General features: G+C 50.0%; 1 protein-coding gene across 2 annotated transcripts in view; it reads right to left on the bottom strand.

Annotated features, from left to right (window-relative positions):
• Positions 1–15,432, bottom strand: part of rbpjb (recombination signal binding protein for immunoglobulin kappa J region b) — a 152,120-nt gene that overhangs the window by 47,872 nt on the left and 88,816 nt on the right. For both annotated transcript variants that reach the window (XM_072496526.1, XM_072496527.1), the window contains exon 5: positions 5,491–5,665. In XM_072496526.1, coding sequence (XP_072352627.1) covers positions 5,491–5,665 — 175 coding nt within the window. The remainder of the gene's footprint in view (positions 1–5,490; positions 5,666–15,432) is intronic.

Here is a 15,432-nt window from a genome sequence, read left to right as displayed (position 1 = left end):
ACTACACTCGCCACCGGGGCTCCGTAAAGGAGCTTAACCCAACTGATAAACCCTCCCCCGAACCCAAACCTACGCAGCACTTCCCAGAGGTACTCCCACTCTACTCAGTCAAAGGCCTTCTCCGCGTCCATAGCTGCCACTATCTCCACCTCTCCCTCCTCCGATGGCATCATTATCACGTTTAAGAGCCGCCGCACATTGGTGTTTAGTTGCCTGCCCCTTTACAAATCCCGTCTGGTCCTCGTGGATCACCCCGGGACACAGTCCTCGATCCTCGTAGCCAGCACTTTTGCCAGCAACTTAGCATCCACGTTGAGGAGCGAGATCGGCCTGTACGATCCACATTGCAGTGGGTCCTTGTCCCGCTTTAGGATCAAAGAAATCATCGCCTCTGACATTGTCGGGGGCAGGGTCCCTTCCTCTCTTGCCTCATTAAAGGTCCTCACTAGTAGCGGGGCCAACAGGTCTACGTACTTCCTGTAGAACTCCACCGAGAATCCGTCCGGTCCCGGGGCCTTCCCCGCCTGCATGCTCCCCAAACCCTTGCTCAGCTCCTCCAACCCAATTGGTGCCCCCAAACCAGCCACCTCTTGCTCCTCCACCCTCGGGAATCTCAGTTGGTCTAGGAATTGTCCCATCCCCTCCTCCCCCGCTGGGGGCTGGGATCTGTACAGCTCCTCATAAAAGGCCTTGAATACCTCGTTTATTTTCGTCACACTCCGCACCGTGGCTCCCCTTCCATCCCTGCCTCCCCCTATTTCCCCCTCTGCCATCCTCTTACGGAGCTGGTGTGCCAGCATCCGACTCGCCTTTTCCCCATACTCGTAGGTCGCCCCCTGCGCCTTCCTCCACTGTGCCTCTGCCTTCCGTGTGGTCAACAGATCAAACTCCGTCTGGAGACGTCGTCTTTCCCCAAGTAATCTCTCCTCAGGGGCCTCTGCGTATCTCCTGTCCATTCTTAAAATCTCCCCCACTAACCTCTCCCTTTCCATGCCCTCTGTCTTCTCCCTATGAGCCCTGATGGAGATTAGCTCTCCCCTGATCACCGCCTTCAAAGCCTCCCATACCACCCCCACCCGCACCTCCCCGTTGTCGTTGACCTCCAAGTACCTTTCGATGCACCCCCTCACCTTCCCACACACCACCTCATCTGCCAGCAGTCCCACGTCCAGCCACCACAGCGGGCGTTGGTCCCTCTCCTCTCCCAGCTCCAGCTCCACCCAGTACAGGGTGTGATCCGAAACGGCTATGGCCGAATACTCCGTTCCCTCCACTTTCGGGATGAGCGCCCTGCCCAGGACAAAAAATCTATCCGGGAGTAGGCTTTGTGCACGTGGGAGAAAAAAGAAAATTCCCTGGCCTGCGGCCTAGAAAACCTCCACGGGTCCACTCCCCCCCATCTGATCCATAAACCCCCTCAGCACCCTGGCCGCCACCGGCCTCTTTCCAGTCCTTGATCTGGAGCGGTCCAGTGCTGGGTCCAACACCGTATTTAAGTCCCCACCCATTATCAGGCCTCCTACCTCCAGGTCCGGAATGCGCCCCAACATGCGCTTCATGAATCCAGCATCATCCCAGTTCGGGGCGTATACATTTACCAACACCACCCATGTCCCCTGCAACTTACTGCTCACCATCACATATCGCCCTCCGTTATCCACTACGATATTCTTGGCCTCAAATGACACCCGCTTCCCCACCAATATTGCCACCCCTCTATTCTTCGCGTCCAGCCCCGAATGGAATACCTGTCCTACCCATCCCTTTCTTAACCTGACCTGGTCCACCACCTTCAGATGTGTCTCTTGGAGCATGACCACGTCTGACTTCAGTCCCTTTAAGTGCGCGAACACTCGGGCCCTCTTCACCGGCCCGTTCAGGCCCCTCACGTTCCACGTTATCAGCCGGATTGGAGGGGCTCTCACACCCCCCCCCCCCCCCCCCCCCCCCCCGACTAGCCATCTCCTTTTCTAGGCCAGTCCCTTGTCCGCGCCGCCCTCACCCTCCAGTCTCCCAGCCGGAAGACCCCCACCCCGACCACCTCTTGTGTCCCATTCCCTTTCGGCCAGTGCAGCAGCAACCCTTTTCTCCCCCCCACCCCCCCCTCCCTCCCCCGCTAGACCCTCTAGATTTTTTGCTCCCCCATATCACTCCCGTAAGTCAGCTGACACCTGCTGACTCCGGCTTCCCCCGCCGTCCCATTGACCTCCCCGTGTGGGAGTCTACCAAACAGTGTGCATTCCTCCATTACCCTTCCCGCCTTTCTTCCCTAGCGTGGGAAAAACTGCGCTTTCCGAAGCCTGCCCCGCCCCCTCTGGCGCAGCTCTGTCGCGGCCTTGTCTCTCTCCCCCAGCCCACGTAACATTTCCTGCACGTGATTGACCCCCTATATACAACAACCATCACACATCAAACCTCAAACATCCCCCCCACCCTCTCAAACCCTCAGTTTGAGTCCAACTTTTCGGTTTGTATGAAGGTCCACGCCTCTTCAGGCGTTTCGAAGTAATAGTGTTGGTCCTTGTATGTGACCCACAGTCGCACTGGTTGCAGCATTCCGAATCTCACTCCTTTCCGGTGCAACACCGCCTTGGTCCAGTTGAAACCTGCTCTCCGCTTTGCAACCTCCGTACTCCAGTCCGGGTAGATTCGGATCACTGCATTGTCCCACTTGCTGCTCCACTCCTTCTTGGTCCATTTCAGGACCCTCTCTCTGGCCGTGAAACGGTGAAATCTCACCACCATCGCCCTTGGCGGCTCGTTTGCCTTGGGCCTCCTCGCCAGCACCCGGTGTGCCCCATCCAACTCCAGCGGCCTCGAAGGGGCCTCCGTGCCCATTATCGCCCCGGGCATCGTGCTCGCATATGCCCCGCCATCGGCCCCCTCCACTCCTTCAGGGAGACCCAGGATCCGCAGGTTCTTTCTCCTCGACCGGTCCTCCAGGTCTTCGAGTCTTCCCGCCCACCGCTTGTGCAGCGCCTCGTGCTCCTCCACTCTCACCACCAGGCCCAAGATCTCCTCCTCATTCTCACTGACTCTTTTCTGTACCTCCTGGATCTTTACCTCGTGGGCCTTCTGGGTCATCCCTAGTCCTTCAATTGCCGACAACATAGGCGCCAGCATCTCCTTGCGCAGCTCCTCGAAGCAGCGCTTGATGAACTCCTGCAGCTCCGGCCCACACTACGCTTTGTCCCCGGCCGCCGCCATTTTGCTTTTCTTCCCTCGCTTCTCCCGCTGCTCCAATGCCGCTTTTTTGGCCGTTTCACTTCTGGTCCGGTCCATAAAAGTTGAAGGGGGACCTCTCTCTGCCCTTCCCCACGGGTTGTCTTCAAAAACATTTCCGTTGGGGCTCCTCTAAAGAGTCCGAAAGTCCTTGATAGCAGGAGCTGCCGAATCGTGCGGCTTAGCTCCGCATAGCCGCAACCGGAAGTTGAAGACGCCTTTTCAACGCCATTAAAGTATCTGCTTCCACAACCTCCCCTGGCAACACGTTCCAGGCACTCTCAACCCTCTGCGTAAAACACCTGCCTCGCACATCTCCTCGAAATTTTGCCCCATGGACCTCAAAGCTATGCACCCTGGTGACTGACCCCTCCACCCTGAGAAAGAGTTCCTGCCCATCCACACTATCCATGCCCCTCAAAATCTTGTAGATTTCTAACAGGTCTCCCCTCAACCTCCGTCTTTCTCAAACAGTCAGAGTCTATTCAGCCTCTCCACATAGCTAAGATCCTCCAGACCAGGCAACATCCTGGTAAACCTCCTCTGCACCCTCTCCAAGGCCTGCACATCCTTCTGGTAGTGTGGCGACCAGAATTCTGTATAATATTCCAAGTGCGGTCTTACCAAGGTTCTATGCAACTGTAGTATGACTTGCCAGTTTTTATACTCGATGCCCCATCCAATGAAGGCAAGCATTCCGTATGCTTTCTTCACTACCTTGTCCACTTATGTTGCCACCTTCAAAGATCTGTTGACATACACGCCCAGATCTCTCTGACTTTCTATATTCCCAAGAGTTTTGCCATTTACGGTATATCTCCCCTCTGTGTTGGACATTCCAAAATGCATTACCTCACATTTGTCTGGATTAAACTCCATTTGCCATTTCTCTGCCCAAGTCTCCAACCTATCTATGTCCTGCTGTATCAGCTGACAATCCTCAACACTATCTGCCACTCCACCAACCTTGGTGTCATCCGCAAACTTACTAATTACAATTCTTCTCTTCCTACTTTATTCATTTCTTGATATTTTTTCATCCATTTCTCTCAATTACTCTGTCCTGTTTTATAAAAAAACCATCAACTGAAAATTTAGACTTTCACCCACAATTTTTAAGTATTCTCACAAAAGAAAACCCTCAATGCTGGAGTAATGAATAGCTGAGCCAAGACCAGGAAGGACCCTGATTTGATCTGCAAGTTAGCTGATCTCAGCTAATTTAATTGGGCTTCAGTGCCACAAGTTTAGGGGAAGAAATGAACTATTGGTCCCATTACCAACTACCATTCTGCAGGTTCTGTTGGAAATAAAATATGCAGACTTTGGAAGGATAGGGTTGGTTCAGCAGTTACGCAGTCCACTGTAGAATTGTCCACTGCTAAGACTCAAAATGAACAATGGGCAACTTGGGTTAAGGTACCAGCAAGTAAATCAGGTCTGTGAGACCATACCCAGTAAAGAGTCAACAATTTCATCAGGAGAAAAAACAATGAACCAAGATCTACAAAAGCAAAATACGACGAATGCTGGAAATCTGAAATAAAAACATGAAATACTCAGGTCAGGCAGCATCTGTAAACAAAAAGGAGTTAATATTTCAGGGAATGCGGGGAAAAAAGTAGAAATACATAAGAACAAATTACACATTTCTTGGCCTTTGCTTGGAGAGTTCTATAACTGGTCACTGTGATCAGTAAGGGTCCTTGGATATTCCCTTCTGTGGATAACTACCTTACTCCATCCTAATTATCTCAGCCATCAGAGCAGAGATGCAAATTCAGCACTATGAAGCTCATGAGGTACTGTATCAATGTAGAGTATCTTTAGTTCATAAAAGTCTTGTGCAACTTTGTGTTGTGCAAACACATTGAAAATAAGTAGCGTTATAATTTCCCCTCTGATGGAGATGGCTAATTTTACAGGAATTTGCCAACCTTATTGAATGTGAAATTTCAAAACATTCTGGTTCAGCTTTCTTGTCCCGCCTCCCAACCAAACTGCAAAGCTTAAAAGTACACAATTTACTTTTGACTAAAATATGTGTATTCATAGCAACCCTCAAGCTTGAGGCTATAGAATGATCAAATAATTTCTAAGTGAGATATTATTCAGGGCTCAAAAATAATGCTCATTGTTGAACTTAACTATTTTATTTACAATGAGAGATTATGCACAATATCATAATTTTTTTTAAACCCCTAAAGTATACAATTTCCTCAGTGCTATGATATATAACATTTGGCAGCCAAATGCAGAGATACTTACAGTCTGCATTTTTCAAGGACTGTTTCTTTTTTGAAGGTTTGGAGATTACTTTGATCCGCTTGCTGTGAAAGACGCCAATGTCGTCACTATTACCATAAAACATTTTTACTGATAACATGAAGTGCTTTCTCTTGTCAGAGTCTGATATGTACAATGTTTTGGCTGTGCAATAGTTCTGTGAAAATAAAAGAACAAAAGATTGAACAATTAAGCAAATAAAAGAGGAAGCAACATGGCCCATATGACAGGGCAAGATGAAATTTCATGGAACTGATTTCAGGTTTTCTAAATTGCAACCGTGATTTAAAGTTTAAAACAAAAGCAGAAATACACACATTTTTACAGAAGGCAAAACGTGGCCATAAATATTCTGCACTTCATCTTGTAGGGTGAGGTACAAGTGCTTTAAAATTAGTGGGTGGAATTGGATTAAATGAACACTTAGTCCAGGGGGCGAGAAGAAACATGAATTAGCATCCACTGTGAGACCAGTTATGTTAAAATAAAGGAAGGGGTGAGTAAAATCAAGTGTAACTAAGACTTTGACATGCCACAAACTGCTCCTCGAACTTTGATCGACTTCTTTGACCTTTCTTGGCAGCACATTGCCATGCAAAGGCATGTGTATACATCTTACATTTAATAACATCTGGTAAGCTTAATAAAATTGTTTTACAGTCCACACAAAACTTCTGGGTGATAATTCAACTGAACCCCATTTTTGTGGATTTGATACACTGAACCAAGGTAACGTTATAAGAGTAAGGAGTAGACCACTCAGCACTGAAGCCCACTCCGCCACCCAGTATGATCATGGCTGATTTGATTATGGCCTCAACTCCACATTCTGCCTACTCCCAATAACTGTCAGCTCCCTGTTCATCAAGAATCTATAAATCCCTCATGAAAACGAATTAAATATTGACATTGCTCAGAAAAGAACTGGAAATTGAATAAAAACCAACATGGTTTGGTGCACCAGCTGGCTTTAACAGTTTGAAATGTGAACATTCACATATATGATTATGACAGTGCGCATTAGGGATTAAGAAAGCCTCAAAAACGACTTCCGGTTGCGGCAGGGATGAGCTAGCCGCACGTTTCGGCGGCTCCAGTTCCGACGGAACTTCGGGCTCTTTTAAGAGCCCCAGCTTGGACGGCCGTAAAACCCGGTGCGAGGCGCGAGGGAAGGGAGCCCCCCCCCCCCGAAAGACGGAGGGAAAAACCGGCGGCGGCGGCTGCAGCCCAAAAGAATCTGCAGCCAGAAGATCAGAGAGAGAGAGGGAGTGAAACAAAATGGCGGCGGAGAAACCACAGGTGACATGGGGGCCTGAGCAGGACGAGGTGGTGAGACGGTGCGTGGACCTGCTGAAGAAGGAGGTAATGACCCCGTTGTTACAGGCAATTGAGGGGCTTAAGGAGACTTTAAAGACCCAGGAGACGGAACTTCGCGTGGTGGAGCAGAAGGTGTCAGGTATTGAGGACGAGGTCCTGGGCCTGGCGGTCAAGACTCAGACGCACGAGGCACTTCATAAAAAGTGTGCTGACAGGATCGAGGCCCTAGAAAACGGAGCGCGAAGGAAGAACCTTAGGATACTAGGTCTCCCGGAGGGTGTGGAAGGAGTGGACTGTGGACCGTACGCAAGTAAGATGCTGAGCTCACTGATGGGTGCTGAGGCCCCTGCGGGCCCCATGGAGGTGGAGTGGGCAAATCGGATCCCGGCGAGAAGACCAAAAGCGGGAGAACCACCGAGGGCGATAATCGTGCGATTCTACCGTCTTAAGGACAGAGAAGAGGTCCTGAGATGGGCCAAAAAGGTGCGGAGTAGAAGATGGGAGAATGCGGTGGTAAGGATCTACCAGGATTGGAGTGCGGAGGTGGCAAGGAGGGCGAGCTTCAACCGAGCCAAAGAGGTTTTGCACAAAAGGAAGGTGAAGTTTGGGATGCTGCAGCCGGCAAGACTATGGGTCACGCATCAGGAGAGACAATATTATTTCGAGACGGCGGAGGAAGCATGGTCCTTCATCAATGAAGAGAAACTGGACCGGAACTGAGGGACTGATGCTGCAGGGAACTGTTATTGTTGTTATTATTGTTTTTGTTAATGGGATGGTGAAAGTTAAGCGAGAAGTAAACAGGGAAGGGGGGGGGACACTGGGGAAATGTGGGCGCCAGTGAGGGGGGAGAGGCGGGACATAGTCAGAGAATGGGGAAGGAGAGGGGGAGGGGAAAGGGAGCTGCGCCATCAGAGGCGGGACAGGTAAAGGGATGTTCCCGCGCCAGAAAGAATAAGGCGGGAAAACAGGCGCAAGGCGGATGGGAGTTCCCTCACACCGGGGGGGCCGAGGAGCGAGCAGGAGTAGCCGGGGTCAGTTGAAGTCAGCTGACTTACGGAAGTGATATGGGGGGTGCAATTAAGCTAGATAGGGATCTAGCGGGGGGGGAAGGGGACAACTGGGTTGCTGCTGCGGAAATCCAAAAGGAAATGGCTAAAGAGAAGGTGGTCGGGGGCGGAATGCGACGCTGGGGGAGCGAGCGGGAGCGGGATATGGGACTGGCCTAGAGAAGGTAATGGCTAGTCGACACGGGAGGGGGGCAGGTAGCCCCCCAGTGAGGCTGATCACGTGGAACGTGAGAGGCTTGAATGGGCCGATAAAAAGGGCCCGAGCGCTCGCGCATTTGAAAGGACTAAGGGCAGATGTGGTTATGCTCCAAGAGACGCACCTAAAGGTGGCGGACCAAGTTAGGCTAAGGAAAGGATGGGTGGGACAGGTGTTCCATTCAGGACTGGACGCAAAGAACAGAGGGGTGGCCATTTTGGTGGAGAAACGGGTAGCATTTGAAGCAAAGAACATCGTAGCAGATAGTGGAGGTAGATATGTAATGGTGAGTGGTAGGCTGGAGGGAATGGAGGTCGTGTTGGTTAATGTGTATGCCCCAAATTGGGACGATGCGGGGTTCATGAGACGGATGCTGGGGCGTATTCCGGACCTGGAGGCAGGAAATTTGATTTTAGGAGGGGACTTCAATACGGTGCTGCACCCGGGGCTAGATAGATCCAGCTCAAGGACTGAAAGAAGGCCGGCAGCGGCCAAGGTACTTAAGGGGTTTATGGACCAAATGGGGGGAGTGGATCCATGGCGATTTCTTAGACCCAGGGCTAGGGAGTATTCCTTCTTCTCCCACATCCATAAAGTGTATTCCCGGGTAGATTTTTTTGTTCTAGGAAGGTCGTTGATCTCTAGGGTGGAAGAAGCTGAATACTCAGCCATAGCGGTTTCGGATCATGCCCCACATTGGGTGGACCTGGAAGTAGGAGAGGACAGGGAGCAGAGAACACTCTGGCGATTAGATGTGGGACTGATGGCGGATGAGGGAGTGTGTGCAAGAGTGAGGGGGTGTATCGAGAGATACCTGGAGGTCAATGACGACGGCGAGGTCCCTGTGGGAGTGGTCTGGGAAGCACTAAAAGCGGTGGTCAGAGGAGAGCTGATTTCTATTGGGGCCCACAAAAGGAAAACAGAGGCCAAGGAAAGGGATAGATTACTGGGGGAGATTTTAAGGGTGGACAGGGAATTTGCAGAGACCCCGGAGGAGGAGCTGTACAGGGAGAGGAGACGACTCCAGACCGAGTTTGACCTTCTGACCACCAGAAAGGCGGAGGTACTGTAGAGGAAGGCACAGGGGAGGAGGTATGAATATGGGGAAAAGGCTAGTCGCCTGTTGGCGCACCAACTGCGAAAGAGGGCAGCAGCAAGGGAGATAGGAGGAATTAGGGATGAAAGGGGAGATACCGTGCGAAGGGCAGGAAAGATAAATGAGGTGTTTAAGACCTTTTATGAGGAACTGTATAGGTCTCAGCCCCCAGAGGGAGAGGAGGGGATGCGGCAGTTCCTGGACCAGTTGAGGTTCCCGAAAGTGGAGGAGCAGGCGGTGGCAGGCCTGGGGGCGCCGATTGAGGTGGACGAGGTTATTAAGGGACTGGGAAGCATGCAAGCAGGGAAGGCCCCGGGGCCAGACGGGTTCCCGGTGGAATTCTACAGAAAACATGTGGACTTGTTGGCCCCGTTGTTGGCAAGGACGTTCAATGAGGCCAGGGAAGGGGGGACACTACCCCCGACAATGTTGGAGGCGACGATATCGCTAATTTTGAAGAGGGACAAAGATCCGATGCAGTGTGGGTACTATAGACCTATTTCACTATTGAACGTGGACGCCAAACTGCTCGCAAAGGTGCTGGCATCGAGGATAGAGGACTGTGTCCCAGGGGTGGTGCACGAAGACCAGACAGGGTTCGCAAAAGGGAGACAATTGAATGTTAACGTGCGACGGCTATTAGGGGTGATAATGATGCCCTCAGTGGAGGGGGAGGCAGAGATAGTGGCGGCAATGGACGCAGAGAAGGCATTTGATAGGGTGGAGTGGGAGTATTTATGGGAAGTGTTAAGGAGGTTTGGGTTTGGGAACGGATTTATTCGCTGGGTTAGACTACTTTATGGGGCACCAACGGCAAGCGTAGTTACAGGTCGACATAGATCGGAGTATTTCCGATTATATAGGGGAACAAGACAGGGATGCCCGCTGTCTCCATTGTTGTTTGCGCTGGCAATTGAACCTCTGGCCATGGCGCTGAGAGACTCCAGGAAATGGAGAGGGGTGACTAGAGGGGAAGAACACAGAGTCTCGTTATACGCGGATGACCTATTGCTATACGTGTCGGACCCAGCGGGGGGGGATGATAGAGGTTATGCGAATCTTGAGGAGGTTCGGGGAATTTTCGGGGTATAGGTTAAACATGGGGAAGAGTGAATTATATGAGATACATCCAGGGGACCAGAGTGGAGAGATAGAAGGCTTACCGCCAAGGAAAGTGGAAAGAAACTTCCGATACTTGGGGATTCAGATCGCTAGGAACTGGGGAACCTTGCACAGACTTAATCTGACACGGCTGGTAGAACAAATGGAGGAGGACTTTAAGAGGTGGGACATGCAGCCTTTATCACTGGCGGGCAGGGTGCAAGCAATTAAGATGATGGTCCTCCCGAGGTTCTTATTTGTATTTCAATGTCTCCCTATTTTAATCACCAGGACCTTTTTTAATAAAATAGATAGGAGCATTACGAGTTTTGTGTGGGCAGGGAAAGTTCCGAGAGTAAGGAGGGGGTTCCTGCAGCGCAGTAGGGACAGAGGAGGACTGGCACTACCGAATTTGGGAGATTATTATTGGGCCGCCAATGTGGCAATGATACGTAGATGGATGATGGAGGGCGAGGGAGCGGCGTGAAAAGGCTGGAGAGAAGGTCCTGTAAAGGGACGAGCCTAGAGGCGCTGGTGGCGGCGCCGCTACCGTTCTCACCGAAAAAGTACACCACGAACCCGGTGGTGGCAGCAACACTGAACATATGGGGACAGTGGAGGCGACAGAGAGGGGTGCGGGGAGCCCTGGTAGGGTCCCCTATCAGGAACAACCATAGGTTCGCCCCAGGAAGAATGGATGGAGGATTTCAGAGCTGGTACCAGTTGGGAATTAGGAAGGTGGGAGATTTATTCATAGATGGGACTTTTGCGAGCTTGGGAGCACTGGAGGAAAAGTATAAGTTACCCCGGGGGAATTTCTTGAGATATATGCAGGTGAGGGCGTTTACTAGACAACAGGTGAGGGAATTTCCGCGGCTCCCAACACAGGGGATACAGGACAGGGTGCTTTCAGGGGTGTGGGTCGGAGAGGGCAAGGTGTCAGAGATTTATAGAGAGATGAGGGAAGAGGGGGAGGAGTCGGTGGGCGAACTAAAAAGAAAGTGGGAAGAAGAATTAGGGGAGGAGATAGAGGAGGGTATGTGGGCTGATGCCCTAAGCAGGGTAAATTCCTCTTCCTCATGCGCCAGGCTTAGCCTAATTCAATTTAAGGTGCTACATAGAGCACACATAACGGGGGCAAGATTGAGCAGGTTCTTTGGAGTGGAGGACAAATGTGGGAGGTGTGGCGGGAGCCCGGCAAACCACGCACATATGTTTTGGGCGTGCCCGGCACTGGAAGGGTATTGGAAGGGAGTGACGGGAGTGATTTCGCAGGTGGTGAAGGCCCGGGTCAAACCAGGCTGGGGGTTAGCTCTATTTGGAGTTGCGGAAGAGCCGGGAGTGCAGGAGGCGAAAGAGGCCGATGTCGTGGCCTTTGCATCCCTCGTAGCCCGGCGCAGGATCCTACTCATATGGAAGGAGGCGAAACCCCCCGGACTGGAGGCCTGGGTAAACGATATGGCGGGGTTTATTAAACTGGAGCAGATAAAGTTTGCCCCGAGAGGATCGGCTCAAGGGTTCACCAGGCGGTGGCAGCCATTTCTCGACTACCTAGGGGAACGTTAGAGGGAAGACGGATGACCAGCAGCAGCAACCCAGGGGGGAGGGGGGGGGGGGGGGAGGCAGTTGAGTATAGGTCAATAGAGTACGAGGTTTTGTTACTTGTATATTATTACTACTATTATTATTATTGTTTAAAATTTTCTGTTTTGTTACTGTTATCGTTTCGCTTGTTTTGTAAGTGGGAAAAATGTTGCTCAGGGAAAAAAAATTCAATAAAATATATATTTTTTTAAAAAGCCTCAAAAACAAGCTGGCTATAGATTCAGAACACCAATTTCGGAGGTGAGATCTATGATGCATATGGGGTTCCTAACCAAATAGTTGTCACATCTGTTGGATTTACCAGCCTCATCAGATTCAATCTGATCCAAGGCGACAACTAGCCTAATAACATGGTGCGATTAATCTTCAAAATCTCAAAAACCATATGCACTCAAGAAATTACCCATTTATGAAACTGAAAGATTAAGTTAGTCTTATAAATCGGCTATCTGCAATATTGCTGAAAAGAGAGACATGTTGCACTGATCAAGAATGTTAAATTTCAAACGATCACAACAATTTACACTACAGGTAAAAAGGGTGCTATTAGTTTGGTGACTCAACTCTGATTGGCTGAGGCATTGCCATGGACAAAGCAATGTGGAACTATTGGCTCCCCAAGCTCCCAGATAATTCAATAAAGATGCAAAGTTTGAAGTCTTCAAGTGATATAACATTCTTACACAGGGATCCATTCTCTGCACATGGCATTCTCACGCATTTGCTGCCCTTGTCCTCCAATGGTCAAGGTCGCAGGTTTGGAAGGTGCTGTCGAAAGAGCCTTGATCAGTTGCTTCAGTGCATTTTGTATACGGTGCAAACTGCTGCCACTGCATGTCGGTAGTGGAAGAAGTGAATAGGTGCTAAATAGGGTGCCGGTCGAGCAGACTGCTTTGTCCTGAATAGTGTTGAGCTTGAGTATGCAAGTGGAGAGCATTCCATCACAATCCTCACTTGTGCTTTGCGGTGGACAGGCTTGAGATTAAGAAGCAGGGTTGTACACCGCAGAATTCCCAGCCTCTGACCTTCTTTTGTAGCCATAGTGTTTATATGGCTGCTCCAATTCAATTTCTGGTCAATGGCAAAACCTAGAATGTCGACAATGAGGAGTTCAATGATGTTAATGCAATTGAATGTCAAGGAGAGGTGGTTAGATTCTCTCTTGCTGGAGATGGTCATTGCTTGATACTTAGGTGTGGCACAAACATTACTCAGCCCAAATCTGAATGTTGTCCAGGTGTTGCTGCATATGGACAGGGACTGCTTCAGTATCTAAGGAGTGTTGAATGTATTGAACATTGTGCAATCATCAGTGAATATCTCACTTTTGACTTCTGAGAAAAGTCAGTCACATTCAGACAAAAGCTGCCTTCATATCATAGAATTCCTACAATGCAGAGGGCGGCTATTCGGCCCATCGAATCTGCACTGATCCTCCAATAGAGCACCCTCCTAGGCCCAATCCCCTGCTTATCCCCGTAATCCCACCCAACCCCCGGACACTAAGGGCAATTTAGCATGGCCAATCCACCTAACCTTCACATCTCTGGACTGTGGGAGGAATTCAGAGCACCCGGAGGAAACCTATGCAGACATGGGGATGCACAGTCACTAGAGGTCGGAATCAAACTCGGACCTTGGTGCTGAGAGGCAGCAGTGCTAGCCACTGTGCTGACCCCTATCAAAAGCAGTCACTCTCACGTTACCTCGTCTTCACGTCTTTTGTTTATTTTTATTTTTTTACAAAGGCTGCAATGAGGTCAGGAGCCGAGTGTCCCTGGCGAAAACCAACCTTGGTGTCTGTAAGCAAGTCATTTCTAGATGCAACGTGATAGCACTGTCGACGATACCTCCCACTACTTTGTTTGTTGATGATTGATAGCAGATTGGTGAGGTGGTAATTGGCTGAGTTGGACTTGACCTGTTTTTCGTGGACAAGACATTTTCCACTTCGCAGGATAGATGTCAGTGTTGAAACTGTACTGGAAGAGTTTGGCTAAGGGGCAAGGTTAGTGGAGCACAAGTCTTTAGTATTGAGGGCCCATGGCTTTTGTATTATCCAGTGCCTTCAGCCATTTCTTGATGTCGCATGCAGTGAACAGAATTGGTTAAAGACTGACATCTGCGATTCTAAGGATCTCAGGAGGCACAGATGGATCATCCACTCCATACTTCTGGCTGAAGGTGGTTGCAAATGCTTCAGCCTTGCTGGTTGTACTGGGCTCCCCCATTATCAAGGATGGGTGTATTTGTGGATCCTCCACCGTACAGTTAGTTGTTCAACTGTCACATTCACGATTGGATGTAATAAGATTGCAGAACTTGGATCTGATCCATTCGCTGTGGGATCACTGAGCTCTGCCTATCACATGCTGCTTCTGCTGTTTGGCATGCAAACAGTCCTGTGTTGTAGCTTCACCAGGTTGGCACTGCATTAATAGGTATGCCTGATGTCATTCCTGGCATGCCCTCCTGCACTCTTCATTGAAAGAGGGTGATTCCCTGGCTTGCAGGGAATGGTAGAATGGGGTTTATGCCACCCCATAAGATTATGGTCGAGTATAATTCTGCTGTTAATGTCTCAACCCACTGCTGCCTCACAGCGTTGAGGACCCGGGTTTGATCCTGGAATTTGCACATTCTCCCAGTGTCTGTGTGGGTCTCATGCCCACAACCAAAGGTGTGCAGGTTAGGTGGATTGGCCATGCTAAATTGCACCTTAATTGGGAATATAAGGATTTTTTAAAAAGACAAAGAAATGTCCCAACATGTCTCATGGATGTTCAATCCGTAGCTGCCAGATCTGTTTGAAATCTATCCCATTTAGCACGGTGCTAGTACCACAGAACACAACGGAAGGTATCCTCAATGTGAAGATGGGACCTTTCCTCCACAAGGACTGTGCGGTGGTCACTCCTACTAACAGTCAGGATAGATACATCCGCGGCAGGTAAATTGGTCAGGACAGGTTCAAATAGGTTTTTCTCCAATTGGTTCCCTCAGCACCTGCCACAGACCCAGTCCAGCAGCCATATCTTTCAAGGACTCTGCCAGCTTGGTCTGTATTGGTGCTACTGAACCAATCTTGGTGATGGTAATTGAAGTCCCCAGCCAGAGTACATTTTGTGCCTTTGTCACCCTCAGTGCTTCTTCCAACTGGTGTTCAACATGGAGTACTACTGATTCACCAGCTATGAGGTACATGGTAGTAGGTGATAATCAGTAGGGAGTTTCCTTGCCCATGTTTGATCTGATGCCATGAAACTTCATGGGACCCAGAATCAAATGTTGAGTATTCACAGGGCAACACTCTCTTGACTGAATACCACTCTGACACCACCGCTGGTTGGTTTGTCCTGCCAGTGGAACAGGATGGTCTGGGACCTTAGCTTTCAGGTACAAATTGGTGAGCATGATTAGATCAGGCTGTTGCTCGAAAAGGTAGAGCTCTCACAATTTTGGAACAAGCCCCCCAAACGTCAGCCAAGGTTGATGGGGCTGGATTTGCCATCGGCATTTCCGGTGGCATGATCGATTCC

This window comes from Scyliorhinus torazame, chromosome 3 (genome assembly GCF_047496885.1).
Source record: "Scyliorhinus torazame isolate Kashiwa2021f chromosome 3, sScyTor2.1, whole genome shotgun sequence".
NCBI classification, from domain to species: domain Eukaryota; kingdom Metazoa; phylum Chordata; class Chondrichthyes; order Carcharhiniformes; family Scyliorhinidae; genus Scyliorhinus; species Scyliorhinus torazame.
This window is presented reverse-complemented; position numbering and strand designations above follow the sequence as displayed.